General features: G+C 51.0%; 1 protein-coding gene and 1 long non-coding RNA gene across 6 annotated transcripts in view; one reads left to right on the top strand and one right to left on the bottom strand.

Moving 5' to 3' along the window:
• Positions 1-1,374: 1,374 nt before the first annotated feature.
• VANGL2 (VANGL planar cell polarity protein 2) overlaps positions 1,375-25,596 on the bottom strand; it is a 28,211-nt gene continuing 3,989 nt past the window's right edge. For 3 of the 5 annotated variants that reach the window (XM_016930470.3, XM_016930480.4, XM_016930471.4), the window contains exons 2-8: positions 14,152-14,412; positions 13,878-13,998; positions 10,460-11,067; positions 9,519-9,655; positions 8,879-9,014; positions 5,776-6,007; positions 1,375-4,941 (exon numbers count right to left, since the gene is read on the bottom strand). In XM_016930470.3, the coding sequence (XP_016785959.1) occupies positions 4,681-4,941; positions 5,776-6,007; positions 8,879-9,014; positions 9,519-9,655; positions 10,460-11,067; positions 13,878-13,998; positions 14,152-14,222 (1,566 nt within the window). In that variant the 5' untranslated portion in view covers positions 14,223-14,412 and the 3' untranslated portion in view covers positions 1,375-4,680. Of the gene's footprint in view, positions 4,942-5,775; positions 6,008-8,878; positions 9,015-9,518; positions 9,656-10,459; positions 11,068-13,877; positions 13,999-14,151; positions 14,413-21,421; positions 21,854-25,596 lie in introns of those variants that run through there. The other 2 variants (XM_016930474.4, XM_054672677.2) reach the window with 2 other exon arrangements.
• LOC134810162 (uncharacterized) lies at positions 19,414-25,565 on the top strand. The gene is made up of 3 exons (XR_010157481.1): positions 19,414-19,678; positions 23,730-23,883; positions 25,102-25,565. It is a non-coding gene; the product is annotated as an uncharacterized LOC134810162 (long non-coding RNA).

Consider the following 25,596-nt stretch of genomic DNA (forward strand, 5'->3'; position numbering starts at 1 on the left):
CTTTACCAGAGAAAGTACTTTAGTATCAGGCTGGGAACATCATAGGCACTAAATAAAGAATAAACTTAAAAGGTGTTTACTATGCTTGGCTGTTGAGAACAAGAATAATTTCAGAGGCATGCTAAGGTAGAAATTTGGTCACAATGTAAGTCACAAGTTGACTCTGAAATGAACTGGAAACAGCAAGTGAAACTATTCTACAAACCTAGTTACAGAAAGAACAGAGCCGTGAGAATGGCGATGCAGTTTCAAGGGAAGTATTTTTGTTTGTTTTCACATGAGAAAGACTGGAGTGCAATTTTAAAGGGAGAAGCAAGTATATGATCCCTTTCATGAGCCCCTATTGTATTGTTAGTTGTTCAGTTCATTATTCATGCAACAATTTTTTATTGAGGACCAACTATATGCGAGGAACTGGTTTCAATTCTAGGAATACTTAGATGAACAAAATGTAATCTCAAGGTGAGTGTGTTCCCCCATCTTGAGTCTTAAACAAACTTCCTAGATTTCTTGAAGGAAACTCCCCGAGCTCCTTGGAATCCAGCCAGGGTTTGTCTACACTCTGCCTGAGAACACGCCATGAAGCCTTGCACTAGGGTCACCCGGCCTGTCACCCCTGTAAACTGGGTCATCCTCCAGGATGGAGCCTCTCTTGCCTTTGCATCCCCAGAGCCTGGCAGAGTATGAGGCAGGGGAGAGGAGGAGGAAATCTAGTGAATAGGCCACCTCCATACAGAAATGCTTGTTTTTAACCTTAGCAGGCTGTTTACATGCTAAGCATCTTGCCCAAAGTCACAGAGGTCAGGTCCAGGTAAGACTGGGAGAAGGGACCCAATCTCTTGAGGGTGATTTTAGTACCTTATTAAATGCATTACAGTGACAACAGAGCACCGAACTCTCTACATATTTAGAACTAAGATATATACTACAGAAACTTGTCTCAATGAATTGTGATGGGCTGTCACCACTGACTGAAATCTCAACTATCCCCTGAAATTCCTATGGCACTTTATGTTTTAGAAAGACGTTTTAGAAACCCACTCCTGCCCTAGAGGCCATACAGACACAAGCTTGCTCAGAAGGGTGGACCCAGGAAGTAATCTTTCTTTCTCTATCCTGACAACTACACCAGGAAGTGGTTAAGCCCTCACATTGTTGTTTCTCTCTCTTTAGAATCAGGATTCAGAATAAGCAATTTCCTTTTTCATTTTCCCATTTCTCTCCAACACACCCTGAAGGCCTGCAGAGCAATGATGAGCTCACACTGCCCCCTCCTGCCCATTCCCTCCCTAACAAGGAGTATATATTCATTATTCCCTGGCCCTCGTTTGCTCCCATTCCTGTAAAGAAAGAAAAGCAACAGAATGCCCCCACAAAAGTCAAATGTCTTTATTTTATATAAAAAAAATTTGTACAGTTTTAGTTCCTATGTTTAAGAAAAAAACCCTAAAATTGCCGTAATGTTTAGATCCACTGCAAACTGTAGAAACAAGCTTTTTATATATTAAAAAAAATTTACATTTTACAATTTTCTACATGCATGCACAAGGTCTCAGCTCTGTAACACCCCCCCCACCCAAAAAAAGGGAAAAAAATCTAGATCCAACAGTGGAAAATTCTACATTTACAATCTCACTTGGAAGGGACTCAAAAAGCCCTCTTCCTTTTGCGCACGGAAGAACAAATCACAACAATCACACACCAGGACTGAATCCATCAGCAGATACTGCCCTGTGGGAAGGGCAGAGGAAAGAGAAGACAGACGGACTGACAGACACCACAGAGGAACAGGGGAGTTCGCCTGGGACCAATGGAGGAGAAGAGAAGTACGAACCCTGGGAAAAAGACGTGTCAGATGAGAAAGTTCCGGAGAGTCCGATGTCTCATCGCAGGTGTTACATCATCAGGGTTTGCCATTGGAATACTGAGTGGAGATGGGAAAGAGAAAAGTTAAGGGCTGAAATGGGAGAGGAATGGGAAGAAAAAATGAGAGACAAGAGGGAAATAAGAAAAAACAAAGAGAGCACAAAGACCAGTTTAGGAGAAAGGACCAATGGGGACAGTGGCAGAGTGGCGAGGTAGGTGAAGGACTGAGGCACAGCGTCCTGTTGTGGAGGGAGGAAAGGCAAGCGTTCCGAGGTGGTGAAAAGGAAGGCCTGCTAGGCACGGCGGGGATGAACGAGGATGCCATGAGTCACACAAAAGACAGTGCTGGTGAGGCCCAGCCACAGCAGCCCTATGGTGTCAAGGGGGTAAGAGGTGGGCATACCCCCACAGCAGGAGAACGAGCAGATCCAGCGCATGATGGGACAGACACAGTGGGGAAACTGCTCAGAGGGACTGAGTCAGCTGCACACCCCACAGCAGTTCACAGCATGGAGACAACTTCCCACAGGGGAGAAGCAGAGGACAAACACATGGCCATATGTCTGACAATTCATCCTGACATTTTAAAAAACAATAGTAATAATAATAATAATAATAATAATAATAATAATAATGAAAGAAGACAAAGATACCACAGTTCTGAAGCAAAAGACCAAAATGCTACCATTCTCAGGCACAGCCCTTAGTGCTTAGAGAGTTGGAGGAAAAAATTCTTTTTTTTAGGAAAGGGGAATGAAAAAAAAATCACAGTGATTAAAAACATGGCAGGATCTTAAAATAAACACTCCCCAGCCCCTAACCTAGGGCAGCAACTAAGATCCCAAATCCTTTCCCTCTCCCCCACCCCAACCTGCTTCTTAGACCACACCACACTCCATCCTGTCCACAAAGGCAATGACCCCAGTCACCATCCAGGCCCTGTTTTCCAGGATAGTGAGGTATTTATGTGACTCAGAAGGGACTCCTCTGACACAAAGTTTTTGAAGAGAAGAAAAGAGACAGACCCCCAGAACAGGACGTATTTCATAAAGGCCTATCTCATAACCCTGGCCCCAGCCAGAGGCCCTGCCTAAGTGAGCTCCACAACCCACCCCTTTGAGGACAAGGTAAGCATTGGCCAATGAGCTCCTCTCTAGCATGTGGTGGGTGAACAAGTGAACTTTTGCAGAAAGGACAGCAGGAGAAACCCCGATCACTAGGCTCCATCATTCCCAGGGCTGGCGCTACACAGAGGGGGAGCCTCCCAGGGGAGACCCTGGGGATCTTACCCCAGGATGTGCTCTGCAAGGTAAGTACCAACCAGTCTTTCAGGGAAAAGAAGGGCCTACAAAAGGACACTGTGAGTTACTCAGAGGAATGGTCTAGTCATTGCAGCCATCAGAAAGGTCCTCCATGTGGATCCTGGCTGGATGTATATGGGTACTTCCTAATTCTACTCTCCTTGGCAAAAATGTCTGAGTCAAAGGCTCAGATTTATATTGAAAATATTTATTAGAGGGCCAGCAAATTTTGCTCAAAATGAGATCTAAATTATCAAGAATTTGGATTTGGTGCAAAGACTATGGAAGCTAAAATGGGGTGAGGGGTGAAGTACCTACAAAAGGCAGTAATCCTTGCCCCTCAACCCAGTACAGACGGAGCCCAGAGCTCAGAGAATCAGGCAGGGAGAAAAGGGGTGGGGACCCTGGAAGGCCAAGGAAACGAGACCCCTGAGGCAAAGAACTGGACTTAAGGCAGGGGATGAGGAGGAGCTGCCGGCTCTTCCCCAAAAGAGATGAGGCAACAGGTCTCTGGAGTCGAGAGAAGGCGGCAGGACAGGGGTGGCTGGTGACAAAAATAAAAACATTTGTCTAAGACCACAGGGGCTGGGTCAGGGTCTGCAAGCCACTATGTCTGTACAGGAGTCTACATACCATCCTTCACTGGGAAGAGTGGGGACGAAAGTGAGGGTAGGGTTAGGGAGCAGGAGTCAGTGATGGGGGTCTCTCCAAAACCTGAGGGATCTATTCAGCCCTCCTCCTCAGGGGCTGCCTAGGAAGACAAATTGGAAGAAAGGTACCTTCCCCTAAGTCCCTGGAAAAGTGGTCACAGAGGGTTTCCACGTGTTTGCCTATGGTCACGTGACCATACAAACCAAAAACATTAGGTGGAGATTTCTGGGAAAAGGATGGGATCCTTCTTTGCTCTAAATATATGTGGAAGCAAATGCTCCTAGCAAGGAGATTTCTAACTTGGGCTGTGTGGCAGGAGTATCCCTGCCCTAGAACCCAGGGTTTGTTGTGGCTGGGGTGAGGGACAGGAGGGCCAGTTGCTGCCCTGGAGGAGTTTGGCACTGTGGCTCTCTGGAGTCATGTCCATGTGCCCCAGAGAAACCCTGTTGGGCCACTGAAGAGAAATGCTTTAAGAACTTGGGTTTGTGAGTCGGGGCTCAGGAGGGGAAAGTACAATCAGCAGGGCCCTGTGCCCTTTCAGGAGAGACTGTAATCTGGGGAAAGACTAGGGAAAGAAGAGGGAGAGAGGCACTGATTCCTGCAGGGCCTAGAGTAATACAAAAGTTGTTGGTGAGGTGGGGGTCCTTCCCAGGTACTGTTGACAGCAGGATGGTCTCTCCAGGTTCACATGGGGTAAAATAAGGAAGAAGCGAGGAGAGAAGGTGGGGGTGCGTTAATTCAAGTAAAAAAAAAAAAGCAAGAAGAAGAAGGGTAGCAGGAATGTGGCTGGGCCTGAGAACCAAGCCCCCTCCCACCCCCTCAGGACCCCCCAGAGTTTCCCACTCCCCCTGCTGTTGCACAGTCACACTGAGGTCTCAGACTGCAGCCTCATGACAAACTTGTGTGACTTGGGATCCACAAATTCCTCGGAGAGTTTGAAGAATGGGACCTTCTTGGTGCTGACCACCAGGCTGAAGTCCTGGCGTTTTAAGAGGAAAACGATGCCATCCTTGAGGCCGTTGGTCACCGGCTCCTCGCTCACCAATGTCCACTGTTTGGCCAGCCAGCGTTCCTTGTGGTACTGGATGGTAGGTCCAGCCGCCAAGTATCGCTCCAAGAAGGCCTGAAGTGGAAAGAAGGGGCTGCATAAGAATCTCTGTCATCTACCCACTGTCCTTCATCCCCTAGGGCATAGTTTCCAAAGACAAGAAGGACGTCCCTGAGCTCACTCTATGCATATGAACTAGAACCTCAGAATGTTACAGCAGGAAGGGGCCTGAGATCATCTGCTTCAGACCCTCATTTTATAAATGAAGAAGCCGGAGTGCACAGGGGGATGTGGCTCATCAGGTAGGACTGAACTCGGCTCCCCTGACCCCTATCTGCTGCTCTTCTCCCTGCACCAGGCTGTGACCTGGGCAAGCCCTCCCTCATTCTTCCTTCCTTCCCACACAGCTTGTATGATTCGTGCCAAGCAGGTCTGCACCAGGAGGGAGCCAGAGGTGTCAAGGTTAAAGTGCAACATCTTTAGTTACCTGCTCACCAAGGGTGGCTCAGGGAAAGCAATTCTAGGAAGCTGGCAATAGAGTTGAAGGTGGGCAATGGCTCAAAATGACACAAAGCCAAGACCAGCTAGTGGAGGTGAAGAGGGTAATGGAGGTGAAAGTGGGCCTTTGGATCTGGTAATTCCGGAGCCCTCATAGAGATGAGAAATAAGTCTCAGCCATCCCCAAAATGGTCCTGAGGACTCCCTTCTCCTCATCTACCTAAAGACTTCACCCCACACAGATGGGGCAGGTGGAATAGGAATGAGAGAGAAGATTATAAAGAGGAGGTGGTGAGGAGAGAGAAATGAGGTGGACAGTGAGGAAAGTAGTGAGAGAATAAGGGAAAATGAAGGTGGGAAACAAGAGGAGCTGGGGAAGGAGGAAGGATGCTGGCAGCAGGGCAGGCCTACCTTGGGCGTCATGTCATGCGTGATGCAGAATTCAAGGTGCTGCAGGATGCTCTCCATGGTGTGGTAGGGCTGCTGCTTGGTGGTCCGAAGGTACTTCTGCATGGCACGGGCCATGGATGCAAAGATGGCTTGGGCTGCCTCCCGGGGGTCCATCACCTCCCTGGGGTTCTTCTGCTCCTCTTCCTGCAGCCGCTTAATGTGAGTGAAGGCCTCCTCCACTGCCACTACAAGCCTAGGGGACAGGAGGGGACTGGGCCAGATGCCCACCTCTCTTTCCCCCACCCCACCCCTCTCCCCTAGCTCCAACACTCCAGTAGCCTGAATGAGGTCAGGCCTTTGTGCTCACCCAAAGTAATACAAAGCCAGAGGCAATAGTGCCTTTCTCCCACTGGGAACAGTAAACAGCCACAGAGTTCAGTGGGCCCAGCCCAGGGACTCAGAGGGCAAACCTAGTGTCAAACCCAGAGAGACAACTAGGAACTATGCTATAGGAAAGACAAAGCATTCCATCAAACTTTAAGGAAAACCTTCTTAAATAAGACCCCCAAATCATACTTCATTGGCTCAACAATTAGTAGATATGATTACATCAAAATGACAGATTTCTATTCAACCATGACAGCATGGGCAACATTAACTGACATCTGATGGAGCTGGGGAAAATATACACATCTAAAACCAACAAGGGATTCATATCTAGAACATGCAAATAATTTGCTATAATTTCTATCAAGAAGAAAAAGACAGGAAACCTAGAGAAAAAAGGGCAAAGGAGGTGAACAGAAAATTCACAAGAGGACTGAAAGGCTAAAAGATATACGAAGTAGTTACTGGCTAGCAATTAGAGAGATGCAAATGAAAATGTTAGTAAAATATTACTTTTCCATCAAAATGGAAAAAAGAAAGAAGGTAACTATAAATCAAATATTGGATAGGATGTTGGGAGTATTCCATGAACTACTGTGCAGCAAAAAGATGCAACAAACTAGATGCACAGACAACTTGGATGAATCTCAAAAACGCAGTGTTAAGGAGGAAGCAGGAAAAAAAATCCATTTACATTAAAAGCATATAGATGGCCGGGTGTGGTGGCTCATGCCTATAATCCCAGCACTTTGGGAGGGTGAGACAGGTGGATCACCTGAGGTCAGGAGTTCAAGACCAGCCTGGCCAACATGGCAAAACCCCATCTTTACTAAAAATACAAAAATTAGCTGGGCATGCTGGTGTGCATCTGTAATCCCAGCTACTGGGGAGGCTGAGGCAGGAGAATTACTTGAACCCAGGAGGCGGGGGTTGCAGTGAGCTGAGATCATGCCACTGCACTCCAGCCTGGGGGACAGAGCAAGACTCCATCTCAATAAAAAAAAAAAAAAAAAGCATACATACAGACACACACACCAACACCAACAAAGATCACTACACTAACACTAACTTTGCACAAGGATACATATAGCTTTTAAGGAAGTCAAACACACTCAACAGGATGCCTAAAATGTGGGGCTGGAGTGAAAGTGGGAACTGGAGGAAAAGAAGAAACAGAATAAAGAACCATGAAAAACTCTATAATGACAATATGTTAGAAGCTGAAAAGAGCAATTAATGCAATTATCTGCACTTCAAGTCCAAAAACCAAAATAAAAGCCCCCTGGCCTAAGAGCAGGACCAGCCTGAAGTGACAGGACAAAGAAAGAAAGTGAGGCCTTCTATGCAGAACCCAGGAACCTGGGAACTTGAGTCATTTCAGATGGAACTCTGGGTATATAGGTGTGGATCTGTGTATGTCTATCATTTCTTCCTTTATTCTCTTGCTTCCCCTACATTTCTCAGTAAATTCCCTTTGAAAAGATCCTTTTATCTCAGGTAAACAAAGGAAAAAGTTTGCTCCTGGTTAAAAGCAAGGTAATGGGGAAAGGAAAGAGTCCTCTATGTGCCAAAAATGGTGGTGGCAGTACAGGAGATTGGATGACCCTGGTCAGGGCAGAAGATAAAGGGGTAGGGACACCACTGGTTTCCTTCCCAAGTCTCAGGCCATTTCCAAGACAATTAGAGACAGGTTGGAATGCCACAGAAATGGAGTTGGTGATCTTTGTTCTACTACAGGGGATGCCAGCCTCAAATAGGAACAAGGTAAGGGCTACCTCTTGCCCTTGAAGCCTGGAGTTCACGTGGGAGATGGGGCGGAGGCCAGGTGCGTGGTCAAGTCCCGAGGCACTCTGCTCCTCCCTCAGGGAACTCCCGACAGACCAAGATGGAACCCAGCAGAGTAGGCACCAAGTAAGATTTTTCAGGGTTGACTAAATTCACTTAATAATATGAATAGGAAAAGGGAGAAGCTAGGATGGCATTTAAGAATTTACCAAAATATAGGCAATAAAACGTCATTTTTTGAAGGCAACAAAAGCACCATCTGGTGAGTCCTCTCAAGATCTACTGGCAGGCAGGCTAGTCTAGCCTGAGTCCATGCTGTTGCAGGTAAAGCTCACATCCCTTTATTGGGTCCCTACCCCACTGTGGCAGGCAGAATTCAAAGATACCCTCCACTTCTACCAGACTCCCATCCCCTCATTAGACAACAATCTTGGTACATTTTGCAGATGTAATTAATGTGCCAAGTCAGTGGCCTTAAAAGAAGACTGTCCTTTAGGGCCTGATCTCATCACATGAGCTCTTTAAAATCAGTGTTATCTCCAGCTGGTGGCAGAGGTCAGAGACCTGTTTCTGCTGGAAAAAAAAGTGCACTACCATCATGTAAACTGCCTATGGGGCTATGTGACAAGGCACTGAATTCTCCCCATAATAATGAGCTTGAAAGAGAAAGCACAGGCTCAGATGAGAGTCCTCTTGATTTCAGCCTGTGAGGCCTGAGCACAGCCTCCAGCCAGCCTGCACCTGACCCATGGAACTGGGAGATAATAAATGTGTGCTGTTTCACAGCTGCTAAGTTTATGGTAATCTGTTAGGGCAGCAACGGAAAACAAGCACACACCCCCAACTCATGTCTTCATTGCCCTATATTTCCAGCAGTTACAGAAGTTCCTTGGTCTTCCTCTCCCATTCACCCAACAAGCACCTCCTCTCCTCTTCTCCCCCAGGGACCCACCTGGCCCTCCTCTTGCGCACCCTTCGCTCATGCTCAGCCTCCTCATAGTAGTACTCATTGTGACTGTTGTCCCGCCTCCGAGCCGCCGCTGCAATCACAGCCCGAGACTGGCCAGTGGAGTTGTTGGTGCTGTTTTCTGCACAGGAACAGGATAGAGGAGATGGTCACATCAGAGTGTGGCCTCTCTTCCCACTCCAGGAGCTCTGGAGACAGCAGCCTGACATGTCCAGAAGAAGCTGTTCCCACCACCCAGCAATACCTCCTAATCCCAACCCTCCTGGCCACCTCTGGGAGAGGCCATAGGAAAGCAACAAGGAAGGCACTGGAAGCGCAAGAGTCCTGCAGTTGTTCCTCCCCAGTGCAGGGGGTTCTGCAGCTCCGAGAGCCAAAGGGCTTAGACCAGGGCTGATGAGAGACACAGAGGAGCCAGATCAGGGGACACGCCATAGCATAAAGGGACAGCAAGTAGGATGAGCAGCTAAGATCAGCCACCTGGAGTCAAGGGAAATGACTGAATAGAAGCGGCTAGAACATGGGCTAAGGAAAGGAAAAAGCAAGGGACAAAGGGTAAGAGAGAGGTGGGAACTTGGAGTCCTGCTTGGGAAGAGACAGGGAAGGGCAGAGGAGCAGGGCTGCTCACCCTCTCCGAGGGAATACACCTTGAAGCCAGACACTTTCTTGGCCAGGACGGACTTGGGCAGGTTGAGGAGGGCAGGGTTGTAGACAGGGAAGTCATGGTAATACTTCTCCAGGATCCACACTGCCACGCGCTGGATGCTGTGGGGGAGACGGCAGGAGGGGGTGGGAGAAGGGACAGACAAGGGGCACAGGGGAAAGGGACACATTAGGGCAGGTTGGCAGGGCAGGAGAGGACACAGGACAGGGACAAGCTGCTTCCGAGAAGCCTGACTCCGGGCCTGAGGTCTACTTACCAGGCTCCCAAGCCTTTCCCAGGGCTGGGCCTGCCAGTCCCTCCCCACCATGCCAAAGCCCAGCAGAGAAAGGGCATTGGGCCTGGGTCCCCAGTCAAAGATCACCTCATCCCCATTCAGCGTTCCCCCAAGATCCTCTACAGGACCCAGGACGTGCCACTGATATTCTGTGTGGCCTCGAGGGGTAGCTTGTTTACTGGGAGCTGAAGAACTCTCCTCCTTATCTCTTTCTCTGGGGATCCCTCCTCTGGCCAGGTCACTTCACCGGCCACTCTCTGAGTGCTCACAAGAAGCTGCGCCTCCCAGAAAGGACTAGAAAAGGGATTCCAAAAAGCCCCTGTTTGTGCACCCCCCCCCATATTTCTTCCCTTTGGTCCATCCCCCTCTAATATTCCCTACCTCTAAATGCCTATTCATTCCCATCTCATAACTCCCAACTGATCTTGCCCCACGACCGTGTACATGAACCTGCCTATCAAGCAGCAAACATTGGTGAAAACCTGCTTGGTGCAAAGTACTCAACTCCCTCCCACACAACCCTCCAAGCCCATCACCTCCAGCCCACCATCATACCCTCCCACCCTAGCAGTCACTCCACATCCTCCCATGCCCTTTCCCTCCCAACCCTTCTCCAGCCGTGGGCTAGTACCTGAGATGGCCAACGTTGTAGAAGCGGCTGGCGCCGTCGGTGGAGCGCACGACCTTGAGCGTGAACTGAGGCTGGAGCTGGCGCAGCTCCAGCAGGACCACGGCCAGGTAGTGCACGAAAAGAAGGGCGTCCACCAGCGACACGGCGAACTGCACCACGCCCTGGTAGCTGCGCTCCCGAGCATCCAGGATGCGCACACCATAGAAGAGCCAGTAGGAGACCACGAGCAGGAAAACCAGCACCATAAGCAGGGCACGCAGCACAAAGACGCGGGGCAGCGAGGCCTTGGGCCGGCGGAAGAACAGAGCCCAGCTGCCCAGTAGCAGGATGAGCAGCTTGAAGGCCACAGAGATGAAGAGGCCCTCGCAGGCCGTCCCGCAAGGCTCCAGCTCCTCCCGCCACAGCAGTGGGGGCAGCAGCAGGAAGGCCAGAGGCGTGAGGAAAGACAGCAGTGCCAGGGTGGCCCCCGCCGCCACACCCAGGTGACGGGAGCAGTCCAGAGGGACACTGTCCTCCATGTCCTTGGCGATGCGTGTGAGGTCATCGTGGGAGATGCTGTGCTCTGAGGTGCCCGTTACTACTGTCGTCGTTTCCCCCCAGTTGTCATCCTACAGGCAGAAGGGGGCCAGCCACACAATAAGGAGGAAAGGATAAGAAGAGGAAGAGGAGGGAAACAGGAGAAAGGGTGAGGGGAGAGGAGACAGAGAAGAACACATGGGAAAGGAGAAGGCAGAAAGAAGAGAGGGTAATCAACAAATACGCAACCATCAAAGTATTTACTGAGCTCCAATGTGTGTCAAAGTCTGGCCTCTGCAGATGGCCAAATCCAAGACCCGAGCCCTCGGGGAGCTGGACACTGGTCAGTGAGAGAGGAAAAAACCACACATGCGGCAATGACCCTCAGACCAGACAGCACAGGACAAATGCTGAAGATGCTGCTCAGGCAGTGACTGAGATCCAAGGGCAAACTCGCCAAGCAAAGCAGGCAGGCTTCCAGAAACGGTGGGACCTGAGCTGATCCTTGGGGGAGGGGGGCTCCAAGGAAGATGTTCCCAATCCCAGATGCACACATTAGAACACTTAGGGAAGTTGGAAAATAATGCTAATTATTGGAGAGTGCAATCTGCTTGTGAACCTTTAAAAAAAAAAAAACAAAAAACTCCCCAGATGATTGTAATGGTCATCCAAGATTGAGAATTGCTGAACTAAATGATTTCTAAGGGCTGGCTGGCTACTTAAAATGTGATCTGTGGACCAGCAGTGTGGACATCACCTGGGAGCTTGTTAGAAAGGCGGAACCTCAGGCCCACCGCATGTTTACTGAACCAAATCTGCATTTTAACAAGATCCACATGAATCACTCAAACATTAACATTAATTCTGGAAGTCCTGCTGGGCACGGTGGCTCACGCCTGTAATCCCAGCACTTTGGGAGGCCGAGGTGGGCAGATCGCCTGAGGTCGGGAGTTCGAGACCAGCCTGACCAACATGGAGAAATCCCATCTCTACTAAAAACACACACACACAAAAAATTAGCTGGGTGTGGTGGCACATGCCTGTAATCCCAGCTACTCGGGAGGCTGATGCAGGAGAATCGCTTGAACCCAGGAGGAGGAGGTTGCCGTGAGCAGAGATCGTGCCATTGCACTCCAGCCTGGGCAACAAGAGCGAAACTCCATCTCAAAAAAAAAAAATTATGGAAGTCCTATCTAAGTTCCTTCCAGCACGCCATGATTTCGGCAGAAGCTAGAGGAGGAGCCTCCAGGGCAGGAATGGCATGAACTGAGGCACCCAAGGGCTATGAGAGCAGAGGATCCCTGTGCAGAAGCACAGCAAGGTGCAACCAGGAAGGTGAGGCAGACAGCAGCCAGGCAGGGCTTGTGCAGGCCACGCTGCAGTGCTGGGCTGGGCAATAAGCACCTGTTCTCCGGGCATGGAGAGCCACTGAAGGAGTAAACCTGATCAAAGCAGCACAGAGAAGAACAGAAGACCCCAGGGGTAAAGGGGTGAAGGCGTGAAGGACACTGTGCAGACTCAAGGCCACTCTGGGTCTCTGGTCTGCAAGGCCACCTCTGCTGGGCCATCTAAATGCCTACAGTGCAGAGGCTACCTGTCTCTGGAGGCAAGAAGGTAGCCAGGCTGAGGTCCCCAGGTGTCCCTCTAAGTGTGGTCTGCTCAAGCTGTTTCTCTGCAGTGGCTGGAGGCCATCCCACAGAGGAGTCCCAAGACCACCAGCTGCCTTCAGCACCCACCCTTCGCTCCTGGGACAGCCTGGGGATATGGAATCACAACCTGACACCCAGGAGGTTCAGGTTACAGGATGAAGGCAGCCCGACAGCACCAGTGATTAGGAAGGTTGAGGAACCTCCTCTCTACAGGATGGGGAACGAGTCTGATGTGAAGATAGAAAGCAGATGCACTGACTGCCTTCAGCTCAAAGCCCTGGGTCTGCTCCCCGCCCTCTGACCCCTAGACATACTGCCCACCCCGTCCAAGGACCAAGGGCTTGGGATCTCCTCCCCAGTAGCAGGTGAGCTGGTCATGTCTCAGGGTCACTTCAAGAACTCAGGAGGCCAGGCCCCAGGAAGAAGGGATTGGGAGAGAGGGAAAAAGAACATTTCCTTCAGGTATTGACCTGCTCCCAAGGCCCAGGAATTCCCAATGTCAGCCACAGAGATTTCTTCTGAGGAAAAAGGAGCTGGGAATCTCCAGCCCCCAAAGATGATCCCAAGGGGAATGAGACTTGGGCAACCTCAGTGTCACCTAAAATCCTGCCTCTGCCCTATTCCAGGACTGTGTTCTGCCCACTGTCCTCCCTACCAGGTGAGCACAGTGGGCAGCAGAGGTTAGAATAGAAAACCTGCTCACCCCTGTCCTGGAGAACTCTCTCCCGGGGTCCCTGCTCCATCCCTCAGCCTTACTTCTTGTCCCTTGGGCTTTCTCCATCTACTCCTCCCATACTCCTTTCCCAAGATCTAGGTGACGCCATTCTACAGGCTGACACCAGAGGGCACAGAGCGCCCACATCTCGAGGCTCCAGGAAAACAGCTTTGCTCACACATACCCCAGGCCCAGCCACCACCACCACCCTCCTGCTCCAGACTCCCAGCGGGCCTGACTGGCTGGCAGCAGCTCCAGAGGAGCTGGCCAATTCCCATCATACAGCCCAGGTCACCCTCCACTCCTCTGGAGATAAGGAAGGAGAGGCTGCTGCTCCCAGAGGGATCTCTATACTGAAATTCCTGAAGGTCCTACCTTAAGACACTAAGCCAAGCTAAGTATAACACAAAACACACTCCCCGATCTGACGGCTGTCTGAGACCAGGTTTCCAAGCCCTCCCCCACTCCGTGGAGCCTCCAGCCCCTCAGGAGCAGTCTGAAAATGCCCGGTCTGGACCACCGCATCCCCAGTGCTCACCCGCTCATCCCCTCGTGTGGACTCATTGTCCAGCAGGGGCTCCCCGGGAGCCTGGATTGTCACCGACTTGTCCCCTCGGCCCCCATCTCGACTCTTAGAGCGGTGTCGGTCCCGGCGGTCCCTACGGCAGGAAGCCAGAAAAGGCATAGAAAGTCCAGTGGTGGAGCAGGGTCTTCTCAGCAGCCACTCTACCCTACCACCCCTGCACGTGCCCACCTCTTAACAGCGCCCAACCCTCCCTCCGCCACGCATGTCACCCTGCATGCCTGCCCACCTGTGCTTGCGGGAGCTGCGGGAGTGGCCAGACTTGTAGGAATAGCCCGAGTACTGGGACTCGGTGTCCATGGCGTCTGAACGCCGCGCCTTGTAGCGCTCCAGGGCCGCAGGCTGGGGCCTCTTGGGGGGCCCCACAGCCACCTCCTTCAGCACCGGCTTCTTTAGGCCAAGAGGCACCTTCAGGAAGTCAACTGTCACCCTGAGGGACTCTATTTTGCTGGACGGGTGGGCTTGTCTCAGAGAAAATCCAGCGACGCTCCTGGTGAGAGGAAGAAGCTAGTTAGAGGCGGCTCGAGCTCCCTGTGGGGTCAGGGCAGAGGAAGACCATCTGCACACAACAGCCACCGGAGGCTCAAATGAGCCCAGCCATAGCCTGAGAATATCTCCACCCAGGTTCCTGCTGTCCACTGGGCCCAGTTCCTCCTACCCTTCTCTAGAAAGAGCTCTGCCAGGCTGTGCCAAGGACTCAGGCATGGGGGAAGATGGCCAGCAAAGGCTCCCAGGGCAGGAAGGCTCACCCAGAATGACCCAACCCCAAGCCCTCTGGAAGGGAGGAGCAGGGCATTGCTTCCCTATTCTCAGCCAGGGAAACCGAGGCATGAAGAGGGCAGGTTCTGGCCAGGCCAACAGGCTGAATCAGTGGACACCTCAGAGAGCAGAAAGGAGCGGGCTTCTGTCCAGGGGCTACCCCAGGCCTCTTCTCCCCATGCTACACCTCCTCCCCTCACTCATACTTTCTGAGTGTGCCCACAGTGGGCTGCTTCCCTTGATACCATCTCCCCAGCATTTACTTCAAACACACCCAGTGTTACCGGTAAGATCAGGCTGGCAGCTTCCTTGAGGCTGCCACACATATGCACAGCCCCAGGTGAGGGTGAGGGGTGGAAACTATGGATAATATGGTAGGGGATGGGAGGAGAAGACAAGTTTCTACTTGCCTGAAGTTCTGAAACAGGCAAGGCACAAGTTTATCTGCCTATTTATAGGCTTATCTTCAACCATACTTCACCTTCTGATTCTGCAGAGGAGAATGACCTCTCCTCTCTCTAACCCCCACCCAAATCCTGCTCATTCTTCAGAGCCCGGCCCCACCCCCTCATAGGAGCCCCCACCTACTCTAGCACCCAATGTTATCTTCCCTGCTGACCCTGACTCCCCTAACAGCCATCACCATCCACCGAGCGCTTACTTCCTATCTTCAGTCATTGACGCATCAAATCTTGTTTGAGCACCTTCTATGAACCATGTATTCTGCTAGGTATAAAGTGGTATAACAGACCCTGAGTTTACAGTCTAGCAGGGAAGGGGCACACCAAACAAGTAAGCAGATAAGTATAAACGACCGATTGCAGGCATGATGGAAGGGCAGAACAGCAAACTATGAGAGACACCCATGGAGTAAGGGCTACTACTTTAAACTTAGCGGTTCTAGAAAGTCTGAGAAAAGGACACCTCAGCAGAGGCCTGAAGAAGAAATAGGAATTAACCAAGCAAAGAGTGCAGGAAAATGCCCATGGAGCAGAGGAATCACATGTGTGAAGGCCAAAGGCAGGAAAGAGCTTGTTGTATTTAAAGAACCAACAAAGGCCAGTGGAGCTAGAGTTGAGGAAGACAGTGGGTGGTAGAAGGTGGCCCTGCAGAGACAGCCAGGCACCAGGTGAAGAGCTTGAGCTTTATTTTATTCTAAGGCCACAGGAAAACTTTGAAGGATTTTAGCTATGCAGATATGGATTGAAAAGAGGGAAAAATAGAAACAGGGAGATCAGTAAGGAGGCGACTGCAGTAGTACAGGCTTGCTAAGGGTAGAGCCACAGAAGAGTGAGTAACAGTCATGTTTGAGACTTAATGTTGGTGGTCAAATCAACAGGACCTAATGAGCGGGAAGGGAGAGTTAAGAATCCCCGGCCTGAGCAAGGGAGCAGATGGTAGCACCATCAGTAGGGTAGGGAAGACTGGGGAGGAAGCAGCCTTGTGAGGGAAGATAATTAGTTCAGCTTCTAGCCTGCTAAGTTAGTGGCCATGAGACAGTAGGCAGCCAGGTGTCAGAGGAGCCGACTTGGAGGACAGTCTGAGCTGGCGGTACTGAGGGTGTGAAAAGCTATGGGGATAGATAGAACTCAGATCCATCTGAGTTCAAAACCTAACTCTTCCATGGACATAAAGGACCCCAATAGGTAGACATGTCCAGAGGAAAAGGAGCAGGCAAAGGGGATGAGAAGGCCAGAGGAGGAGGGGAGCCAGAAGAGTGGGGTCTCAAGGCAGCCAGAAATTTAACAGTGTTTTGAGGTGGGAATTAAGTCAACCAGGTCAAATGCTGCTGAGAGGCTGATTATGTTAAAAACTAAAATGGGGCCGGGTAATCCCAGCCTGTAATCCCAGCACTTTAGGAGGCCAAGGCGGGTGGATCACGAGGTCAGGAGTTCAAGACCAGCCTGGCCAAGATGATGAAACCCCGTCTCTACTAAAAAGCATGGTGGCAGGTGCCTGTAATCCCAGCTACTTAGGAGGCTGAGCCAGAGAACTGCTTGAACCTGGGAGGTGGAGGTTGCAGTGAGCCGAGATCACGCCACTACACTCCAGCCTGGGCGACAGAAGGAGACTCCGTCTCAAAAAAAAAAAAAACCTAGAATGGATTTGCTTTGTATCGTTACCTTTACTCCAACTACTCTAAACCATCAGTAATTTGAGAATAAGCAATATGATTGATACATATTTATATCCATCTCGCCTCCCATGGGCACAGAGCAAGGAACTGATACCAACCTAGTAAATGAACATAGTCATGCCTCGCTTAACCACAGGGATACCTTCTGAGAAATGTGTCATTAGGCAGCTGCATCCTGGGAATATCATAGAATGTACCTACACAAACCTTGACGGTATAGCCTACTACACACATAGGCCTTATGGTATAGCCTATTGCTACAAACCTGTACAGCATGTTACTGTACTGAACACTGTAGCCAACTGTAACACAATGGTAAGTACTTGTGTACCTAAACATAGAAAAAGTACAGTAAAAATACAATAGTATAATTTTATGGGACCACCATCATATATGTGGTCCATCGTTGATCAAAACATCCATGACTGTACGCCTCTCTGGCTCTCAGGGAAACTATAATGACTGTAGGGAGATGAAAGCATGTGAAATCTATTCATTCATCTTCTTAACAGAGTTCAATGGAGGCAATCCTCCATAGGATTAGTTATATTTGTCAGTATCCCCATGTCAAAGCACGTGAGTGATAAGGACACACTTAGAGGACAGGGACATAATACCTTAACCCAACCATAAGCCTTTCCAAAAAACTTTGCAGCAAAAATGACCCTTATTTATCCCCCTACCTGAAAAATATATGTTGGGCTCATCTACCCACTCTCCTGAGGACCCATTCTACTGGCCTACTCCTCCTTATAGTTTAGACATCTGACCTGCATTTCTCTTGTGGTTCGAGCCTATTCTTTCTAGTCTTCTTCATAAAAACTGAATTTTGCCAGGAGGCTCAAAGGCAACGAGTGGGTCACAGAGTGACATGGGGGTAGAGAAGGGGGTGGAGAAGTAAACAACTGCCACGGACTAGAGTCTAGACACACACACTAGATCCCAGGCTGTCCATCTCCTCATCCTCCTGTATACCCATCATCTGCCAAAGCCAACAGCCACAAGAGCCAGGGATGTGCACTCAAAGATCTGAGTTCAAAACCTAACTCTTCCACTGACTAGCTGTGTGACCATGTGCAAGTTACTTAACACCTCTGTGCTTGTAGCCTGGTAAGCTCATTAGTAAAATAGGGAAGACAATGATGCCTTTTCATGGGGTAGCCGTAAGGATCACGAGGGTGAAAGAAGTGCTTTTATAAATGGTTCAGCTAGTAATTAGTTAAGCAATTAACAAGTTTTAGCTCCAGGATCACTCATACTCCAATCCTCAGACACTTCCTCTGAGACTAGGGAAAGAGGTGGTATAAATAAACCCTGCTGTTAGTACAACTAAATAAAGAAGTCTCACACACACACACACACACACACCAACCAGAACCACCACTTCAAACACACCCAGAAGGTAAACTGATGCCATTTCATTTCCCCTACAGATAAATTTCAAACCAGACAAGGGTACCAGTCCCCTTTTGTTCTGAGCTGCCCAGCCTAGTGCCCCCTATCTTCCTCCCCTGCTACTTACTAAAGACTCAACGTGAATCCTGCTCCCCTGGCCTGCCAACCCAAGTCAGAGTGCCCAAAAAGCACCAAAACACACTTCTCTCCTCCCTACCAAACACAGGTGCCAAAAATGAACCCGACTTCTGAGACCCTTGCCTGCTGTGTCTTCAAGTACACCAGGGAACTAATCCAAGCACTGCTGCTGGGGGGCCTGGGAGAAGGGAGGAGAGGGGAGTAAAGAGAAGGGCAGAAGTTCCCCTTATTTAATCAGTCTCAGGGATCAGGGGTTTGGAGGGTCTCCCGGGTGGGCAGCGTTCCCAGGGAAGAGATGGGGGGAGGGGATCGCTGGATGAGATCAACAAGTGGAAACGTCAAGAGGGATGACGAGACAGGGAGGGAAGTCCGGACTTGGTGCAGGACAGGGAGCTGCCCTAGTCTGGGGAAGGGGGAGGCTATAGAAAAGGAATGTGCCCCACTGCCTTTCACCTTGCCCCCCACTTCCCAAGACACAAACACACACACTCAGTCCCCTGCTCAAACCAACCATGGATTATCTGGGGTTAAAATGAGGCCAGGGAGGAGAGAGGGAGAGAAGAGAGAGCCTGTTACAAAAAGGAGACCCTTCTCCCCTCCAAAGGCCTTTCAGAAATAAAATTAATGGATTGTGTCTCAGTATCATCCCAAGGGGACTGGGGGGAGCTTGGCAGGGGGGAATGTGGGGGCTTTTGTCCCTGCTGCCCAGCTTCTCCCACATTGATCACCATGGCAACAAAAGCCCCCTGTTGCCTAGGTGATGGCAGCCGGGTCCTGGAACCCATACCCAGCATCCAAAGGGAGGGAGGTTATGGAGGTGGGGGCAATAGGGACAGAGGAGGAGAGAATGGGGTTTCTCCTCTGGCGGCCCCAGCTTTTGTCTGAGCTCTGGGATCAGGTTTCTTCAGGAAACAATTGGAGGCCTCTGGAAAAAATACACTCAGAACCTGGCAACAGGCAGAGGGAGCAGGGCCCTAGAGTAGTGCGTGTGTGTGTGTGTGTGTGTGTGTGTGTGTGTGTGTGTGTGTATAAGGGGGGTGGGTGTTGGCCAAAACACAGACCAGGGCGGACCAACCCTTTCCCATTTCCCACTCAAAGGAGGCGGCTCAAGTGGGCAAGGCGTTGAACACAAACGCCAGCACCCCCATGTGTGGCGCGTGCTGGGGGCCGATGACCAGACGCAGGCAGCTCCAGACGCCACCTCCTGCCACTGCTCTAGCCCGGGCCCACCCCGCAGCCCAGTCCCGGCTACTTTAGGCCTGGGGTGAGGTAATGAGACAGAGCATAGATGAAGACGGGGCTGGGAGAAAGAGCTGTGGAAACCAGGGTGAGTAGGCCACGGAAGAAAAGGGGGGCAGGGACAGAGCACAAACATGCACCTAAAAAGGGCACCTAGTGTTCCTCATCTCCACCGAGGACAGGGCTGGAAGCAGCTGCGAAGGGTGCTTGGGTTTGATTTTTAAAAGACTTCCAGCCAGACGGGAAGACGATGGGAAAGAGGACAAGAAGCCTCAAGTTCTCCTCAGACAGGGGCAGAGATCTCTGATAGGACCATTTTTCTCTCCATAGTCAGGGACTAGGGAAGGGTGGTTCTGCCTGAACACAGGGAAATGGGTGTGATTACTGCTTCAGAACCTGCCTGAAGAGTCGTCTGTGGGCCCCTGCCCACTAAAGGTCTCCGATTCCTACACAGGAGCCTGGGTCTTCCTGCATATGCCTTGCACCCCTTTCCCACTGCAGCCCGTGGGCAGGGATATGCATGTGGGCACCCCCTAGCTGCCTGGCTCCCTAATCATCACCAACCATAGTGCCAAGGTCCAAGGATATCAATATAAGTTCTACTCAAAGTGCTGGAAGCCCACCTTCAGCCATGGAGGTGGCAAGAACTAAGCCCAGGGTCCAACCTCCCAGCCCAGGATCCCAGGAGCTAGCTCTCCATGCTAGCTCAGAGTACAGTCAGAGTACCTCACCAAGGCCTAAGGCCAGTGCAAGGCAGAGCAGAGACTCGAGACACAGCTGTCGCACTTCAGAGACTTGCTTGGTTTTCCTCCTTGTCACACACCTCCCCTGAGTTTCACAGATGTGCTCAACCCAGGCAGCACTGTCAGGCCCTGGTGGGGGGCTGAAGTTGATGGGTGTGGGTTGAAAATGCAGACATCCAACACAGCTTCCACAGACGGAAGGAAGGTACCTGAGCTTCTGACTATGCCCATATCATTCCCCTGACACCCCTTCCCCTTTCCCTTTCCCTTTCCCTTTTCCCTTCAGGAGGACACAGCTGGCTGAACCACCCTCTTCTCAGCAGTTTCCAGCACCAAGCTGAAAGGGGCCTTAGAGGGACAACCTCAAATTTTACAAATAAAAAAGTGGGACCCAGAGAGAGAAGGTGACTAGCCCATGGCCACTACTTCTACGGCAGCCCATTTCTGGCCTCCTCTAATTGTTGGAAAATCGTGCTAACACTGACTTTAAGGAGTGCTCCTCTTGGAGTGAGACCAGGTTTCTCCATGAGACTGCTCTGGACACTGGTTCCTTGAGTAGCCACAACTGCAAGAGGGCCACGACAGGAGAGGATTTGCTGACTCTGTCCTGCCCACTCTTCTCACCAGGGACAAAGAGACAGAGACTAGACAGGCCTCAGCTAAGACAGCCAGAACCAAAGAGCCTCTATCCCCAAAAGGGGTGGTTTCTGCACCCATCCATCTACCACAACTAAGAACCTTGATGTTCCTTCATCCCCATCCAGCCTTGGGCTGTGGGCAAGCCACCCATCCAGAGAGGCTGGGCTTTTGCTATCACCAGAAAGACTAAGGTACAGAGTGGGCAAGGACCAGCTCCAGCCCTGGACCAAAAATAGGATGAAGATTTTGCCCTGACCCTCATTCCTAAACCCTGAAAAAGGCTGTCCTTGGGTGACAGTGCTGCCCAGGAGGCCAGAGAGAACAGCTGTATCTTGGTGGGCTGAGGGGTGGGAAGGGCAGAGCAGGGAGCCCAGGAGCTGGCACCAGGTGCCCCACCCCCGCCCTGTTAACCAGGCATTCTCCCAGGACAGCCCCAGACATGAGCTCACCATCCTCATAGCCCCAGGGTGGGGGCAGGATCCTTCTCCTCACTGGGCTGAGTGGCAGAGGAGGGGTGGGATCCTGGCCGTGCTCGTGTCATCCAGGCATCTAGGCTTCCAGAGCAGCTTCTCACCAGCAGACCCCAGTGCAGGGTGCACCGCAGGGGAAGGGCCCACAGACTGGGCTCCTGGCCAGGATACCTGAGCTTGCATTCTACTTCAAAAGCAGTTGGGGAAGCCAGAGCCAAGCCCCTCTCCACCTACTTCCTTAATTTCCCTCAGTCTAAGGCCGGGGGTGAGGCTGGGGACCTCTAAATCCACAAACACACCGAAATACCCACCCATACACATATACACCCACACTCTGTTCCCCCTCTGAAACCTGGAATCACTCCTGCCTGCCCCACCCAGCTCCACCCACCCTGGCTAGGCAGGTTCTGTAGAGACCTGCTCTGCTGTCTCTCTGGCACCCCCACCCCCATCCCAGCTCCCAGAAGGTACCTGCCCCCCAACACAGCACACAAAAGCAGACACGTGTGCACATTCATGTCCCATAGCACCCCATTCCCTAGCCTTCCCCAGACCCATTCCTAGTCCGTCTTGAAGAGAACACTGGGGGTGGAAAGGCTGCAGGAGAAAAGGTGAGTAATCCCCCTGGCATCTGTCCCAGGTGGGGGCCAGTGGGAAGACAGGACACTAAGCTGGTGGGAAGGTAACCAGGGCTTCTGGATTCTCCATTTAATTTTTACCAACAGGCAGGCCCCACAATTTCCACCACCGGGCTTTGAGCTGCTTCCTCCCTTGGCCTAGGCAGAGAACTGGCCCGTACCTGCCCACCAGGTGAGCTGTGGAAGAACCAAGAAGGAAAGCAGGCAGCTTGAGGTGTCTTCAGGGAGAGGGTGGACAATGGGAGGTGGGTGAGTTGTGCTGACCCATAAGCCAGCTTCCTGTACACTCCAAAAACAAATGCCCCCCTCTTCATAGCCTGCTGCTCGAGGTAGGCCCCAACTGTCCCTGGCCCCAAAAGACCTTCAAAGCCTGCTCACCCAGCCCCTGCCCTGGGGTGCAAAGATGTGAAAAGCAGCTAGTTGGGAAGGGGAAGTTAGCCAACCTCGGGCTTGCTGTGGATGGGGAGAGTTGAGCTGTGAGGATGGAGTGTGAGGGAAGAACATATGGGGGCACTGTCAGCAAAGGCTGGATTGTAGGAAAGTGGTAGAGTGGGCCTCAGGGTGTGAGATGCAGTGTGACTGAGGATGAGGGTGGCAGGGCTGGGTATCCCCATCCTGAGAACCTCCTGTTGCCTCAGCCCAATGCCTTGGATCTGGCAACTTGGCCAGTTCTTATCTAGAAAACCAGAGCCAGCTGAAAGGCCCAAGTACCAGTCGGCCTCCACCATCGTGACCACCCCCCTACCTGAGATTCTCACTCTTTGCTGAAAATTCTCAACTCTCCCATCCCTTATATCTGCCACCTCCATTCCTGAAGTAAAGCAGGTGACAAAATGCGTGTTTTTGTTCACAGTCTGTTGTTTTTTAAGTGACTGCATTCACATCTCGGGCTCAGCACCTGTTCCTATCTAAACCCTACTTACCCTAAAAAACCAGACCCCCTGGGCCGGGCGTGGTGGCTCACGCCTGTGAACCCAGCACTTAGGGAGGCCGAGGCAGGTAGATCACCTGAGGTCAGGAGTTCCAGACCAGCCTGACCAACATGGTGAAACCCCGCCTCTCCAAAAAATGCAGAATTAGCCGGGCATGGTGGTGCATGCCTGTAACCCCAGCTATTCGGGAGGCTGAGGCAGGAGAATCACTCGAACCAGGGAGGTGGAGGTTGTAGTGAGCCAAGATCGCGCCATTGCACTCCAGCCTAGGCAACGAGCAAAACTCTGTTTCAAAAAAAAAAAAAAACAGAACCCCCTCCCTAGACCCACAAACAAACACACCCTCTCTCTCTGACCAGGGTGAGGGAGCCAAGAACACTCTGGTGAAAACAGGAGTCTGAAGGACATTGTTAGGGGCTGTGAGAAAACCCTATAGACAATAAGGACCAGGCTCCTCCCATTCACAAACAAGACCCCATGGGCCATGGTGGCCAGAGCCTACAGTCACTCCTTTACCCCAACCCCCATCCAAAATCATGGCCCAGCAAGGAGAAAGAGACCCACCCCAGGAGAGGTTTCTGCCCAGATGCTGGCCCCGCCCCAGGCTTATGACACCAAGGTGCTCCTCCTGGAGATGAGATCGTTCTCTGACTCCCACCCTCAAGGGTAGGCTTCTCTACTCCTTAGGCTGACACTGGACTCATGTTTGCTTTTCAGAAAACAGGGGAATTACTCAAGTGCAAGATTAAAGGCAATAATGAGCAATCAGACCGAACTGGAATGACAGTAGGGGAAGGTGAAGAGACTTTGGGAAAAGGAAGAGCACTGAAGTCAGACCTGGCACAGCCTTTTACGAGCTATGTAATCTCAGGTGAGTCGCTCCCCTTTTCCAAACCTCAGTTCCCTTATCTATAAAATGGCAATAATAGTGCCTACTTCAGAAGGTTAAGAGTTTTCAGCAAAATAATGTATGCAGAATATTACAGATTCTGGCACACAATAGATGCTTAAAAAAATGTTAGTTCCCACCTTTTCTCCTTTAGTGGGTCCACAGCGAATCCCCTCCACTTCCTGCTCCCATAACCTCACTGTAAGGAGAAACACCCCAAAATAAGATGGAACCACCTCTAGGTGCAGGGTTGGCCCTGTTCTAAATTAGACCACATCCAGGTACTGCCTGAGAGAGCAACCAACATGCCTCTTCCTCTTCTCTGCTTCTTTCTTCAGAGGCCCTTGGATCCCCCACCTTTCCTCCTCTCCTTCCTCCTTCCTCACTTACAGTAAAGCAGACCTGGGTTCCAATCACCTCCCACTCTCCTCTAGGCTCTAAGCCCAGCTGTGTGTGGAGCGGCAGGGGAAGGAGGCCCCAAGCCTCCCACCCTACCCAGCCCCCAGCTTCATCCCACTCTCCCCTCTCCCTGCCCCACCCTGATTACCAGGATATCCTCAGGTCTGCTGATTCCAAGCCTGCTTCTCTCAAACCAGTTCCCAGCTGTTATGTCTGTAATTACCAATCTTGCCAGGGGCATCCGACAAAGCACAGCAAAACCTCATTTCCAAAGGGCCCCACCATAAAGGGCCTCTGCCTCCTACTCTGTACCAAGCAGGGTAGAGACAAGGAATGCAAACATTCTCCCTGGCCCACCACAGTTCTATCCAGACCACAACAGAGAAGGTGAGAGAGGGCTGCCCAAGCCACATCACCAAGAGACAGGATAAAGAAGGGGAGGGCCGCGGTAGGGTAGAATGTGAGTAGGACTTAGTCCCAGGCCTTTCCTTCACCTCTGCTGCCAAAATCTCATCATGCACAGGGTTACCCACCTGTGGAAGGTAAAAGGGAAAATTTCAGGTCAATTCAGAGAGAGGGGAAGCTGATGTCAAGTGAACAGGGAGATGGCTCCCCACAAGGATGAGGGTTGATGCATACAGGAGTGAGCTGCCCAGGAAAGAGCAAGTTTTAAAAGTCCCATCCCCAGCCCAGACCCTGAGAAGAGGCAATAATACCCTAGCCTCTCTTCTCCCCTAATACCTCCAACTCTACCAAGCCCATAGCACAAGCAGGAAAGGGATGATTAACTTTGTTTTACAGACAGAGAAACTGAGGCCAAATCCCCACTTCATACTTCAAGGTACAGGACTACCAAATACCCTGTGTGCCTTCTTGCTCACGCTCAGCCTCCACCAGGAGTGCCATCCTAAGACCCTTCCTGTTGGCCTAACTCATCCTTTAACCAGGTAAAGTCTGTCCACACAAGGGAATAATATTCAGCTATAAAAGGGAATGAAGTACTAATACATGCTACATGCTACCATGTGGATTAACCTGGAAAACATTATGTTAAGCGAAGGAAGCCAGATTCAAAAGGTCACGCATTCTATCATTCCATTTGTATGAAATATCCAGAATAGGTACATCCATAGAGACAGGATGCAAATTGGTGGTTGCCAGGGGCTGGGGTAAGGGGAAATGGCGACAACTGTGTAATGGGTATGGGTTTTGTTTCGGGATGGTGCAAATGTTTGGGGACTAGACAGAGGTGGTTGTTGCACAGCACTGTGAATGTACTAAATGCCACTGTTCACT

This window comes from Pan troglodytes, chromosome 1 (genome assembly GCF_028858775.2).
Source record: "Pan troglodytes isolate AG18354 chromosome 1, NHGRI_mPanTro3-v2.0_pri, whole genome shotgun sequence".
Lineage (NCBI taxonomy): Eukaryota > Metazoa > Chordata > Mammalia > Primates > Hominidae > Pan > Pan troglodytes.